At 42.3% G+C, this 15,684-nt stretch overlaps 1 protein-coding gene across 1 annotated transcript in view; it reads left to right on the plus strand.

The window, feature by feature from the left end:
- The window catches only part of ANKFN1 (ankyrin repeat and fibronectin type III domain containing 1), a 193,951-nt gene that overhangs the window by 161,968 nt on the left and 16,299 nt on the right, over positions 1-15,684 (plus strand). Inside the window, exons 15-16 of the mRNA XM_052658859.1 lie at positions 790-958; positions 9,653-9,819. Of these exons, the coding sequence (XP_052514819.1) occupies positions 790-958; positions 9,653-9,819 (336 nt within the window). The remainder of the gene's footprint in view (positions 1-789; positions 959-9,652; positions 9,820-15,684) is intronic.

Here is a 15,684-nt window from a genome sequence, read left to right on the forward strand (position 1 = left end):
TCTTTAAACAACAGACAACCTGAATTGGCCTCTGACCCAAGGAGACAAGAGGATAGATTAAAGACTCTAAGAGTGTTCTTCCATTAGGGTACTACTCTGATTACAAGTCAATGTTGCAAAGCTAGTCCAAAACAGCTAACGGTGAAAAAGAATAAATTGCATGAGATGCTATAAAGACACTAGGCGAGTTAACTGGATTATTCCAGGGGTGGCCATATACTCAGGAGGAGGAAAAAAAATGCCAGCTCAACTTCTGACAGTAGATACCATTAAAGGGTTTCTTGGGCTTAGCAGGTCTGAAGCAGCTCATATTTCATTGGTGACTCTTGGGCTACGCATACATTGGGAGCAGGCTGCCCAACTGCCTAAGAGTACATACAACATTTTTTTTTTTTTGGTACTTGTAAAATTTTCTCAGTCCTTGGCCAGAAACTACATTTTCCCCCCTTAACCAACTTAAATTGAAACTAGTGGATTTTTAATTCAATCCATTTTTGTTGCTTCATGTAATTATATTCATCATTTTGAAAAGCCCACAGAACGCAATCATTTTCTGCTTTTATAAGAAGCATAAATGTTGTTTTCAGAGTTTATGTGGAACATTACTGCCTTAAATCTTGATTTTATATAGCATTATTAAATGGACTGAACCCTAATATTTATGTTGTATAAAAATTCCAAGCTTAAAGTCATGTAATTTTGTTAGATGTTTTATGCCAGTTTGGTGTTGTTTATGTAAGTGCCATGTTGTAACTCTCCTATTTTTCCTCCGCGCGTGTCCCTCTGCAGGCAAGGAACTTCCGCCTCTACACACAGGAGGTGTTGGAAATGGGTCACAATGTGTCCTTTCTTCTCCTGCTCCCTGCCTCAGACGACGTCTGTACAGCCCCAGGACAGAATAATCCTTACACCCCACACTCAGGGTTTCTTAACCTCCCTCTTCAGATGTTTGAACTTGGTATAGTAGCTTGTTTCACCTAGAAATATTAACCCAGCCTCCTTATAATAAAATCACAAAGTTATATCTGTTCCCCCTTGTCCCAGTGGAGGGTCAATAAATCACATGATGGCTTTGGCAACAACCCTTCCTAGAACTGTGTACAAGTCTGAGAGAAAGCAAAGCTCCAAGACTATGTGCCTGAGCAATAATTACTGAAACTTAGCTAAGGCCCAATGGAGAGGCGGGACTTCTAAACAGAAAGTTCAGTTATCAGGCTGCAGTTCTTGCCTCCCCCTTGCTTTCCTAAAGCATAAATATAAGAACTGATGTTTTCATGAAAAGCACTGCCCCTTCTCTTTCTGTTTTTCCTCTCTCCCCGTCTTCCTGCCCCATTTTCACTCCAACTGGGAAAAAACCTGAAATTAAAATGTAAAGTGCGTATCAATTTAAAGCAGAAAAAGGTCTGTAACTTTAAGTAGTGCTAACTTATTAAATAGACTCTAAATTTCTAACAGACCATTTGAGAAATTGACAGGGTCTCCCAGGATGCAATATTGTGATTATAATGTGGGATTCTCAATGGTAGAAGGTCTCATCCTGACTTTCAAAAATGGGTAGCCTGGGCCCTGGGTTCTCTATTTTTACAGAGACCCCTGCTGCCCACTGAAAATGTGAATAGGGAGGCTTTGTCTCCTCGCTATGCTTCATCTTGTAACAGGCCAATAAGAGGCAATTAACAAGAGTTCCGTCAGTTCAAATGGACTGTAGGATCTGTGGGCGTGGGAGGGAATGGGTGGGTGGAATAGAAGGCAGTCTCTCTTTGGATTGCTCCCCAGCTACCAGATTTAGAAAAAGACAAGGAAGCTGACTGATGTTTCATTTTGAGACCTGGGCATCTGAATTTGAATTTATCTCTTGAGGATAAATGGATGACGTCTCCCAGTTTCCCTTGCTCCAAAGAGTTTACATGCTCAAAAGCTGATGAGCAGCAATTGCTATTTCCCAGAGGAGGGAGAGTTATTAAGAGAAGCCTGAATCAGACTTGCAGACGGAGACTCGAGGGTACTGGGTCCTCTACTGGGTGGCACTGGTAATCCTTTAGCTTTCTTGTAGCTTTTCTGAGCCACATGACTGACAATATTGGCCATAACACTCCCAAGATGCCTGAATGTGACTGTGGCCATTTAATGAGTTCCCCATACAGCGGACATTTTTAGTCTATGATATAACTGCACTGCTATGACAAAACATGGTTTGAGTCAAAGACTTTCAATTCAGGTCCACACATACACATCAGGTGTCTACTGTGGAGATTAAGAGATGAGTTAAGACAATGACTCTGCCCTCAAGGGGCTTTTTAGTAGAGTGGTAGGAGTAAAATAAAGATACAAATTAAATTTTAAAATACATATAATGTGCTTAAATCTTAAGTATTAAGTGATACTGAAAAAAGAAAGGAAAGCATGTTTTCTTAAAGAAGGTATCAGAAAGCCACCTTGGAGAGAGGGTATTTGTTGTAGGTGTTAAAGAATGGACTGGATGCTAAGAACAAGGATAATGAAATCTCTCCTGTCAAAGGGAGCAGAATGAGCAAAGACATAATAGAAGAACTCAGAAAGAATCAGAAAAAGAGCACGTGGTCCGGTTTAGCTCGATCTGGGAAAGGACCGGAGGCAACAGTAGCCATAAGCCTGTGAGGACAGGCTGTAGCCGTATTGGGCAGTATTTTACGAATCAGGCTGAGGAATATATTTAAGATGAACTGAAAGCAGGACTGGGGAGATAATGCAGAGGCTGTAATAATACTGTGATGTCGCAGTAGAAACAAACTCAAAGGAAACAAGTGTAGATGTGAGAAGCACGGGAAGCAACCGACAAGACTGGGCAGCTGTTTGAATGAGGACAGTCAGAGCTCAGACACATTTAGTACCCCCGTAGTTTTCAGTTTCAAAGACTGTGAGGATATTGCTACCATTACCAGACCTAATGAAATCAGGAAAGAAAATGCTTTGGGGAAGACTATGATGCTCTTAGCTCTGAATATCTTGAGCTCAGTGGTAAAGAATCCACCTGCCAATGCAGGAGATGGAGTTTTGATCTCTGGGTCGGGAAGATTTCCCCTGGAGTAGGAAATGCAAATGTGCTTCAGTATTCTTGCCTGGAAAGTTCAGTGGGCAGAGGAGCCAGGCGGGCTATAGCTCCCGGGGTCCCAAAGAGTCAGACGTGACTGAGCATGCACACGTCTTGAGTGTGCAGGTGTTAATTCAACATCCAAGCAGACGTATACAACTGGCAGTGGAAATGCAGGAGACAAAGTTGGTTACTAAACACAGGAATTTGGCCAGACTCTACTGGTAACAGATGAAGCCATGGAAGTGAGTGATTTCCCATGGGTAGATAAATGACAGAGAAAAGAACTAAAGAAAATCCTTTATTGGAGAGCGAACTGAGAGCCCATTCTATGTAAACGGGCCATACTGTTCCATGATTACAGGCAAAAATACATGAGGCTCGTTTCTCGATGTTTCAGGGGCCTGGGTGGGAACAACCAATGGTTTAGTATCAATCATAACAGTACACGACTCCCAAGATCCTGGAGAACCAAGCCCTGCAAGCATCCTATCTTTCTTGCTGGGAGGCTCCCACACTCTTCTTGGGCAACCACACTTTATCCTACCACTGTGACTCTCCATTCTACAATTTCCTCTCTTCACTCATTTCTTCATTAATTCACCTATAAATATTTATTAAGTAACCTACTATGTGCCCCTCCTCCCAAGTGGCTAAGTGGTAAAGAGTCCTCCGGCCAGTGCAGGAGACGCGGGTTCAATCCCTGGGTCAGGAAGATCCCCTGGAGAAGGAAATGGCAACCCACTCCAGCATTCTTGCCTGGGGAAATCCCATGGACAGAGGAGACTAGCAGGCTATAGTCCATGGGGTCACAAAAGAGTCAGACACAACTTAGCGACTAAAACTGAGCAACTGAAGCAACTATGACGTGCCAGGCATTATTCCAGGTATTGAAAAATCAGCGAACAAACTCCTCATGGGGCTAATAATATTCCAGTGGGGGAGACGAATAGTAAACCAATCAACAAACATTAGTATTGGAAATGTCAGGCAGTAGTGAGAGCTGGCAGCAAAAATAAATGAGGATAAAAGGCTAGGCTGAAGGGACAGGAACTGCACTTTTGTATAAGATGACAAGGAAAGGCCTCTCTGAAGAAGATAATCTGAGCAGAGATGAGAGATTTCCATGCAATGAAAATAGCAAGTGCAAAGACCTTAACAGTAAAAGTGTGCTTGGCTGAGACATCAGTATAGATGGAATGTAGGTAAGCAAGAGCAACAAAGACAGGAAATGATATCAGGTCAGCATCAGAAGGTCATTCATGGCTTCATAGGTCATAGTAAGGACTTTGGATTTTATTTTTAGTGTGTTGGAAATCCAATGGAGACTTTTGAGTAGAATGACTTTTTAATATAAGCTTTAATATAAGTAACTTTTAATACAAGCTCTGCAAAATACAGTAGTCCCATAGGGTGTTCCTTCCTAGGATTACTGGTCGGGGAGAGAGACTGTCATACAGGAAGATGCTGTGAGACTATATGAGCAGGGTCGAGCTGGGGCAAAGTGGTACAATCGTAGACCCACTGCCCCCCACAGCTTGAGGGCTGATATCCCCAACCCTTTGGAGAGGAAGAGGATAGCACTCCTCTGCAGTTATAAAGCATGTGCCTGGGCTGCCCCAGGAATAAAAGGAAAAGCCCTTAGAAACTGTCCTGAGACGTGGCATCTTGGGGATTTGCCTATACTGAGGAGGTGACCCTGCCCTGACCCCGTGGGCAGTCACAACTGACTGTAGGCCTATGAAGAGGAAAGCTGACTTTTATCGATTTCATTGACTCTATGACTTTGACTGACTCGATGAGCAAGATTAAGAAACTGGGAAATTTTTTAAAACCAGTTTGAAGCCTGGTATGCATTTTATACTTCAGTGTTCGGCTACATGCTTCATTCAACAAACATTTACTGAGTTTCCACCTGGCATATAGTACCACTGTATGCCAAGTACTATGCTAGGGCTGGACACATAGACATTAATAGGACACAGTCTGCCCACTGGAAGCCTAGAACCCAGTGGGGGATATTATCTATACCAACAGTCCCAAGCCAATGAAAATTCTTCTGTGAGAGGTCAGTTGCTGAATTTCAGAGAAAAAACACCTAATCCTTTCTTACAGAGATAAGATTTAAGATAGACTTTGAAGTATAAGTAAATATTCAGGGGCAAAAAAAAAAGGTAGACCAGGAAAGGAAAATCACTGTAAGCGGAAGGAATAGCATGCACAAAGGTTTGGAGACCTAGGAAAAATGCATTTCACTTTAGTACACTCTGAGTGGCTCACTGCGACAGATGCTTAAAGCATCTGAGCAAGTGTGACGGGAGACAAAACTAAAATTGAAAAAAAAGGAAAAATCACGAAGGGCTAAGCCACCCCAAAGCAGTTAGACTTTATTCTATAAGCAATAAGGAGTCATTAAAGGTTTTTAAGGAAAAGAATAATATGGTTATTACCGGGTGTTAACAACTCTGGATTGCAGGACAACAAGAAAAAGGCTTGGCCTAGAGGCAATGAGTCAGTTAAGAGACCGGCCCAGGTGGGCATTGATAAGAACTCAGACGGAGACTGCCACAGCAGGGGGACAGGAGAGAAGGCAGGGGCAAGAGGAATTTAGAAGTTCAAGTCAATAGGACTTTGTGATTGATTTAATGTGGCTGAAGAGAAAGATGGAGGAGCCACGGAGTCTGAAGAGGGTGCTGAAATGGATAACGCTGCCATCTACCAAAACAGGAAATAAGAGGGGAGGAACAGGTTTGGGGGAGGGGAGAGATGATGAGTTAGTTCGGTCTGACAAATGATGAGTTTTGTTTGAGGGGCCTGTGGGATATCCAGGCATTGAGCCTAATGGAATCCAGGCCACAAGCTTATAAGAAATGGCACAGTCCCAACCCTCATTCCTAATGCCCATTTTTCATGATTTAGGATACCATTCCTGAGTTCCAACTGTCAACTCGTTCACTACCAGGAATCTTTAGAGAGGCATCTTATACCCAGGTTCTTTCTGATACCTTGGCAGAGAACCATAGAACTAAACTGAGCCTAAGAGTTAATCTTATTGGTTCCTTAGCTTCCAGACTAGGCTACATGGCCCAGACTGATGGGACTCTATTGAGGAAGCGATCTTTAGGAAGAATATTCTAACCTCAGTCCTGTTCTAATATTCAAACTACTAAATGCCCCATTCTTCCCAGGGGGATGGGGAAGGGATGTGAACAAAAATTCATTTTGCATCTGATATGTGCCACATGCTGCCCAGGCACTTTATTATTATGTTGTTTTATCTTAGGTAGACATTATTATCCTCGTCTTACCTATTAAAAAAAAACCTGAGGCTCCCTGGGGTTATATGCCTATTATGAAGGTAGTAAGTGGTAGAAGTATAATTCAAATCCAGTTCTGTCTTATACCTAAGCCTAAGTACTTTCTGCGCTACAGTACCCCTAATCTGACTTCCAGTGTCGGTGCTGACGGCATTTTAGTCTGTCACTATCTTACAAAGAAAAAAGACAGAGAAAACACCACAGAAAATTAGTCTTCGTTTGTAAATTACTAACAAATCATGCGGTCTGGGATAATGCATTTTTGAATCCTTATACCATTTTGCCTGCAAAATGCATGTGATTCACATTAGGAAAAAAAATTAGAAGCTTCCAGTCTATCCTCCCCTTCTCAGTGATGGCTACCAAATGTATCATTGCTAAACCACAAAAGACTATGTTAAAGTCACATTTGTTAAAGTGACATTAAAGGCTCCGGATGAAAACCACTAGAGTGGGAAAGTGAAGCACTGTCCTTGTCGTTGGAAGGTCCTCGGCGCTCACTGTGGCGGGTGGCGCAGCCGTGTGGGTGCTGGGAGACCACCCACTGATCCGAGGCTCTGACCACAAAGAAACTCAGCAAGAGGGAGTTGTGGACATCCTGGCGTTCTAGAATTCAGATGGGACTGATAGCATTTCCTCTAAAGAAATTCTTCAGTGCCTCTACCTTCCAGTCATATTTTAGAAAGAAGGAAAAAAAGACGATTTTTTTTTTTTTTGCAACTTGGTTTGGAAAGGCAGACTGTGAGACACTTCACTCTTCAGCCAAGAGAGGACATCTGTCAAGTGCAAACAGGATATAATTCCTCCTTGAAAGGCATGAAGACACATTCAGGGAGCTACAAGGGTCAAGAGTAAGCTGAAAAGTAACTGTGACTCTTTCCTGTAGAGCAGCCAGTAAATATCAGACTTGAAATATACCTTTTGAAAGAGGAAAATCAAACGCACCTTGAGGAAAGAGAATAGAGGGGAAAAGGAGACTTTGGAATAAAGGTCTGCTGTCTTCAGATACATTCTGTTGTTCATTCAGGCAATAAACCATAACTGAGAAGTTAGCCACCCCCCAACCCCCGCCCCCGTGGCTCACATCATAGAAAATGCCTGCAGTGCGGGAGACCCGGGTTTGATCCCTGGGTCAGAGAGATCCCCTGGAGAAGGGAATGGCAACCCACTCCAGTATTCTTGCCTGGAAAGTCCCATGGACAGAGGAGCCTGGCAGGCTACACAGCCCATGGGATGACAAAGAATCGGACACAACTGAGCAACTAACACTTGACTTGACTTGACTTGAGAAGTTCCAGTGCTCCAGGTTTTGAGGAAATAAAAATTAACAGGAGATATGGTTTTTGCCCTCAAAGAAATCAGTCCAGTAAGCACATTATTACAATAAAGCAGGATAAATGTCCTGGTGTATTTAAAAACAAGTGGTCTAGGACCACAAAAGACAGAAGCTAATTCTGCCTGGAGTGAAAGAGGTACCAGTTCAGATTTCACTGAGGAGAAGATATTTAGCCTGAATATTCAAGTATGAGAAGAAGCTGACATGAAGGTATTGGTAGAGAAGGTCCTGGAGGAGGAGGAAATGGCATGTTCACAAACATGGAAGTACAAAATGACCAGCTTGACCAAAGCATAGAGTCGATGCAGGCAGAGGGTGGAAGGCATGACTGAAGACAGATTAAAATCCTAGATCTCAAGGAGCTTGCTTTACTGTGATGTTTGGATTATATCCTGAGTCAAGAAGGTGCTCTACGAAGGTGTATAAAAGGGAAAGCATGAAATGTAGATCATTTGGGAAGAGCTCAATAATTCGCATTTACTGAGATCGGTTCTGCTGTGTGTCAGACAAGGAAGAGTTAGAACAGAGGGAGTAGAAGGAGGGATCTAATACAAGAGAGAAAGAAAAAAAAAAACCCAGACCCAAAGCTCCCCAAAATCAGAAACCACTCCTTGAAATAGTGCCCAGCTGGATTAAGGACGGACCACTGGAGGCGTCACTCCATTCTTCTCTACCCCTTCAATACAAGGAAATCTAAACAGAGCAGGTCACCCTTAGCCTCACGTGAGTTTCATCCTGAGGGAAAATCAAGCAAGGAGGCAGCCAGTGGTAAGAGGGGAATTGTAGGGTACACAAAGTCTCTCAATGTGCAGAGAAGTAGGGCTTCCTCAGTGAGGTGTGGAGATGACCAGATGCCCCGTTTTGAGGTAGTGTGGTTTTAGCTTCCCAAAATGGCCAGGTCTAGGTCTCTGGAATCAATAGCAAAGAGGCCTGAGGGCAGTAATTAGATGTTCTTCCTAGAATTCCTCACCAAAGAAGCCAGAATAAAAATGCTTCCACAGATCTGGTGAGTTATTCCAGCCCCATTTCCGAAGCATGGAGCACGCTGATACAGGTCAGAGGTACACAGAGTGAGTGAGGTTCCTGGGAAGTGACTCTCCAAACTCAGCAATGGCCAGGAAGAGTCTGGTACTACGCAAGTCTGAATCAGAGTGCTTGCCTCATCTTACTGGACTCTGAGGTTATAGCATGTGAGCAGAGCCGATCAGAGAAGTAAGAAAAGCCTGACCACCTCAGGCTGCCTGCGTCAGGCTGAGACCCACGCCCCTCTCTCCCTTCTCCATGGCAGAGATGAAGGTTAGGCTGTCTCCACTGGCCTCTAGCCCATTATCTTTTAAGAGAAGGAAAGGAAAACAAAACTGGGCTGCAGCACACTAGCTCCATCATCTTTCCAGAGGAGTTGGGGAGTGGAGAGGCAGCAGAAGAATCAAAACTCATCATACTAGGTCCTTAGGAAGTTTCCCAGCCAGACGAAACACAAAACACACCCTGAGAAAAACATGTCTTTTATCTTCTGGGACTTCTGGCCTTGGCAAGGAACACGCAAGATACACACTAGAAATCAGACATGGCAATCAAAACTGGGTTTCAAATGGATACTTGCCTCTTTTTTTCTCTTTAAATTGGTAAGCAAACTTATTTTCCCAGTAGTAGCCCAACTTTAGGGGCTGAACATAAGCTGCAGCTTTAGCCAACTCCACTTCCCCATACCCTACCAGGACTTGGTAAACCTTAAAAGGGAATACTGTCTGACTAAAGCCAGACAACTGGCCCCTTAAGAGCACATTTATAATTTATTTATGGCCTAATATTTTCCAATGATAGGATTAATAAATCATGTTTTCATTCAACTTGTTTTCTCTGAGGTATGAATTTCCCTATTTTGATACCAGATCTTAACATGTTTTATTTTGCTTGTCCATTTTCCAGTTCATTTTTGCAGCTACAGGGAGAAATTTATTAGTCTGTATTGCCGCCTTTCTGCTGTCGTGGAGCTGGATTCTCTGAATACCCAACAGTCCCTGAGGGAAGCAATCTCAGACAGCGAAGTTGCAGCTGCCAAACAAAGACACCAGCAAGTCTTAGATCTCATTCAGGTAACAGTTTGTTTTATCTGAGGTAAGAGGAAGAAGGAAGGGACAGGGTGGTGAGGATGAGACCCAAGCATGAGAAAGAACAGCAGTCTGGGCAAGAGACCACTATGTGCAAATAGACTGTTAATTTGGTTAAAATGCGGAACTCAGGGAAATACGAGTTTTTAAACAAAGGCTTAAGAAAAAGCTACAGATAAATCAGTGTTAATAAGACCTCTATCAGGCCCTGTCGTGGGTCGCTGTAGTCTCCTACGTTGAACAGAAAAACAACTGCCAGAAGAAGTGGAGATCAGAACATTAGTAGCCAGTAGCCCAGTGATAATTCCAACAGAAAGAAAAACTGTATTAATTCATTCAATATCAGAGAGAAAAAGAACAGAATGATCCATCGGCTTATGTAAACCCAAATTCAGGACATAAGATTTCTCATTCTTTGGACTTCTTTCTGGCAGAACTGACATTTTAATGCATAGCTATAAAGGCTTAAAAATGTGTGAGCCCTATGGTGACGTCTCAGGGTCTTGAGACAGTGGGACTGAGTAGTCATCAAGAGAATTTGGATCTGGTCTGAAACTGCCCCTAAATCCCTTGGACAAGTCTTACGATCTTTATGCCTGTGCGTGCGTGCATACTAAGTCGCCTCAGCAGTGTCCAACTCTGTGCAACCCTATGGACTATACCCTGCCAAGCTCCTCTCTCCATGGGATTCTCCACGCAAGAGTACTGGAGTGGGTTGCCATGGAATCTTCTTCTCCAGGGGATCTTCCTGACTCAGGGATTGAACCTGTGTCTATTACATCTCCTGCATTGGCAGACAAGTCCTTTACAACTAGCGCCATCTGGGAAGCCCTTTTATGCCTGCAGTATAACCCAGTTCACAAAATGAATGCACGGTCCCCTCTTAACCTCAGGGGATACAACTTAAGACTGGATGACTGAAACTGCAGATAGTACCAAACCCTGGATATACTATTTTTCCCTATATGTACACACCTATGCTAAGTTTAATTTATAAATCAGGCACAGCAAGAGATTAGCAACAATAATAAAATAGAACAGTTATAACAATATATTGTAACAAAAATTATGTGAAAGTCTTATCTCTCAAAATAGCTTACTGTACAAATTTAATGTCTTTTTCCATCTTAACTAAACACTAATTATGTACTGTGGCCATGACTTTTGTGATTTGCGGTACAACAGCAAAACTACTAGGAATTCCTTTTTCCTTTTTCACAATTTCATGGAATGAAGATTCATTCTTATCATAGATCTTAGCAATTTCACCATACAGGTTTTTTGTCCCTTACCTTATTAAGTATGGGACTGTCAACTGTTCAATTAAAGAAAGCACTTTGTAGCTTCTCTTTGTCATAAGCAAATTGCCAGCATCTTGCACTCTTGCACTTTGGGGCCACTATTAATTAAAATAAGGGTTACTTGAACACAAGAATTATGATGCCACAGCAATCTGATAACCAAGGTGGCTACTAAGTGACTAAGGAGTGGGATACGCTGGACAGAGGGATGATTCACTTCCTGGGAATGCTGGGCAGGATGACAGGAGGTTTGATCCCGCTATTCAGAACAGTGGCAATTTAAAAGTTATGAACTGTTTAATTCTGGAATCTTCCATTTAATATTTTCAGACCTCAGTTGAGCAATGGTTATTGAAACTGCAGAAAGCAAACCATGAATAAGCGGGGACTTCTATAACAGCAATAACCCCATCATGAATATCACTTTGATATATATTCAGATCAATCTGATAAATAAATATTTGTTGGACACAAGCGTTGGGCACTGTAAGGGAGATATGAAGTTGAATTACACATGGTCCTTGAACTTCACTTAAAATTCATTAGGGTAAACAAGAAATGTGTATAAATGCTATCTGTAAAAATGATTTAGGTGCCAAATTTGTTGCCTCATCACTCAGTCATGTCCGACTCTTTGTGACCCCATGAACTGTAGCCCACAAGGCTCTTCCGTCCACGGGATTTTCCAGGCAAAAATACTGGAGTGGGTTGCCATTTCCTTCTCCAAGGTACCAAAAGAGAAATATAAAAAAAATAAAGTAAAAATGTTTTGTGTCAACACAAAGAAGTAAAAATTTACTTATATTTGTGGGCATTAAAAAAAAAAAATGCCGTAGAGGATGTAACTTGATATGTGAGCTGGGCCTAGGGGCATAGGTTAGTCTCAGTGAGGAGAGACAGAATGAGGAGCTGCCAAAGAAGCATAACCAGATAAGGGAGAAAGAGCAGAAAAATCCTACCTGGGGAATGATGTGTAACCAAGATTAGTTTGGGCATAAACCGAGTAAAGGACAATGGTGAAAAATTAGGTAAGAGTGAAAGGAGCAATGAAATCAGATCACATGAGGCTTTATTAGAGACCATAGTAAGAAATTGGTACTTGATGCTGTAGGCCATAGGTACCCAGCCAAAGTGTTGGAGAAAGTCAGTGACAGGGTCTCACAGATGTTTAAGACAGATTCAAGCAGCGGAGGATATTCCTCCCATTCACATTGATGTGTGGCCACACTGGTTGCTCACAGTGAGCACTCATTCTCATTGGCTACTAAATCATTTGCACGTCATTCCTAGACTTAAGGAGAAGACTAAAGGCAGGGAAACCAGATACAAAGCTATTAGACAACCCTCCAAGCAAGTAATGAGGACCTAAGATGAGAAAATGCCGTGAACTTTGGGCAAATAAAGTTCTCTAAATCTCAATCTCCTCATCTGTAAAATAGGGATGATAATAATAGGAATAGCTTTCAGTGTCACTGAGAGAATTGAATACGATAATACATATAACAATTTCACTGAAGTGCGTGCACATAATAAGTATGCAATAAATTATACATTCATTCACTAATAAGGGAAAATACTTTAAAACATGATGTGCAAGATTGGGGGTTTATTAAGTACTCATGAAGAAGATATTGTAATATGCTTGCAAAGTGTGAGCCAGACAAGTCCTATCCCACCTCTCTCATCCTAAATGAGATATTTTAGGTGACCTCTTAGACTGAAAAAATAAACCTTTCCAGAACTTACTTGCTTTCTTGACCTGAAAGCACAGTATTTAAAAATTAAAAACATTTACATCATTTATTTTATTTCTAGTAAAAATGAAAGATTGATAGAGGAAGGGGGTGGGGAAAAGAAGAAAGAAGCAGGAGGAGGATGTGAAAGATTGGCGTATCTTCTGAACCCAGTGTAAGGAGCAGGGGAGCATAGTAAGAAGAAGAATGACCAGAATTCAGTTACCATACATTTTTAGTCCGGAATCTTCCACCGATAAACCTTGGGCTATTGGCCAATTTATTTGATCCAAGGGCCTCAATTGTTGGAACTGGGCTGGACGACTTCTTAAGCATTGAGTTGGCTCTAACATTTCATGACTTCTTTAACAGCCATAAATAGTTTTATAGAAGCGCTTCTTTACCTTTACCTTAGGTTCTATCTCCACTTTATTCCAGCTAAGGCTCCCCTGACTGCATTATGTCCAACCAAGAACACTGACTTTCTTTAGCCTGTCACATACTCCAAGAGTCCCTCGCTCCATTCTTACTTCCAGATGACAGTCCTTGCCCCTTTCTCTCTCACCTAGCCTATGGCTCCTCCGCTTTCTCCTCTTTCCTTTTCAGCACACCATTAAGTGGGATGGATGAAGGCAAGCGAGGCCAGGAATTCTTTAAAGTTCTAGCCTGCTCTGGTTTCCTAAAGCAGGTAACTTGAGAGCCCTCTCTACGTACTCTCCAGCTAGCCAGCCAGGTAAACGGAGACTTGGATGAAAGCCAGTTCTCCAAGAGTTCAAGAAAGCACTTCTTGGCCAGGCTAAAACCAGACCATCTTGCACCCACAGCCATCAGTGGACTTCCTTGCCCCGTCCAACATGGATAATTTCACTGACTAGAGTTAATGCAGGATCATCTCTCTCCTTAACGAGATTGGGCTTCTCAGTCTCTCCTGCTCAGAATGAAAACCAGCTGCAGCCATTCACCCATTGGCATCCAGCACTCAGTCCACCACACACCATAATCGGCAGAGGCAAGTGCCAGCTGTGGGAGCATTTGTGTGATTCCAGATCTAAGACAGTGTTGAAGGCACTACACAGACCAAACATTGTAAAGAGCAAGGGAGTCTGTGTAAATACAGTTGGGAAAAGAAGCCAAGCAGTGCAGCCAGAGAGGAAGGGCTGGGCCGGGGGAGGTGTAGAAAATCATAGATAAGGTATACAGCCTTTACAGACAACACATGCAGCAGAAATGGCAGAGTGCAGAGACTTGGCACTGGGCATATTTGGAGCTGCTAAAGCCGAAAGGGCAATTAGGCTATAATTTATATACTGGAATGCTTCAAATGCTCCTAAGCTGTAATAGAAACACAGCTCATTAAATATAGCCAATCTATCATCCCCTCAAGCACCTTGTAACTGTGCTGTGAGAAAACCAATCACCTTTACATTTTAATAAAAATATTACCTTGCCTGCGTACAGAGAAAGGAGGGAAATTTATGGGATGAAAACCAAAATCTTTAAAGGGCAAAGTGAGAAATGGATGCAAAACTTTTAACCAACAGACCTAGTGAGTTCACGGGCTTTCTTTTTTAAAAACATGTCAGCAAGTCTTTAGAAGCTGTATTTGGACGGTAAAATCAAGGGGATTATGTTGGCAGTTATTTTTAGATCAACAGTATAAGGTAAAATGAGTGAAAATTGCGCTTCTCTTAGAGTTACTTAACTAAGTCCGTTAAACTCGGTCTATAGTTTCCCTCTACCTGTTTCTGATTTCTCTTCAGTGAACACTTCTTCAGTGCCATCACTGAGAAAAATTAAGAAAGAAACAGTGTCTCTACACATAAATTTTAAATTTTTTGTACTAAATCTCACTGTCCATCCTCAGTAGTAAGGCTAAAACAACCTATCCAAAGACAGCGAGTGGAGGACAAGTTATTAATAATTGTATTCATTTCTTAAGGCTGCTGCAAGAAATGGCCACAAACTGAGTGGCTTCGACAGCAGGAATTCACTGTCTCACAGTTCCGAAGGCCAGAAATCTTAAGTCAAGGTGTCCGCAGAGCCACACTCCCTCTGGAGAGGGGGAGAATCTATCCCTGGCCTCCTCCAGCTCCCGGTGGCCACTGGCGTCTCTCGACCTGGGGCTACCTCAATTCAATCTTGGCTTCTGTGATCACACAGCCTCCTCTTCTGTCGACCGCATCTCTGTCTGCCTCACTCTTGTAAGGATGTCTTCATGCAGACATTCGTCACTGGAATCAAGGCCCACCTAGATAACCTAGGGTAAAATCCTCCCATCAAAATCCTTACCAATCACATCTTTTGCCATAAAAGGTAACATTCATTCTTTTATCATATAAAGTAATACAGGTTCCAGGGATTAGGATGTGGACGTATATTTTGGGAGGTCACATGCCGTCCACTATAGTAACAATGACTGTCATTGCAACAACTGAAAATTTTATAAGAATGTACAGATTACAATGTGCACTCACCTACATCATCTTACTTAATCCTCATAATAATTCTGTTCAACGACAGAGATCTAAAGTATTAGATAACCATTCACTCATACCTTCATTGGCTGAACAATCATTTACTGAGTACCTATTCTTTGCACAGCCAAGAGTAAAAGGTACAGAAGCATAGTACCTGCCTTGGCAGGACCTCTAAAAGCTGTCCACAGTCATGCAGTGCCTCACTTTGAGATGAGAGTATGCTGCATGAGGTGAGATCAATAAAAGCTAGCTGAGAAAGCAACAATCTCATTAAGAAAATTTGTCCAAGCGTTAAATGGAACTTCCACCTTATTTACCCCTTGAACTTCAGATTTTTCC

This window comes from Budorcas taxicolor, chromosome 19 (genome assembly GCF_023091745.1).
Source record: "Budorcas taxicolor isolate Tak-1 chromosome 19, Takin1.1, whole genome shotgun sequence".
Taxonomy (NCBI): Eukaryota; Metazoa; Chordata; class Mammalia; order Artiodactyla; family Bovidae; genus Budorcas; species Budorcas taxicolor.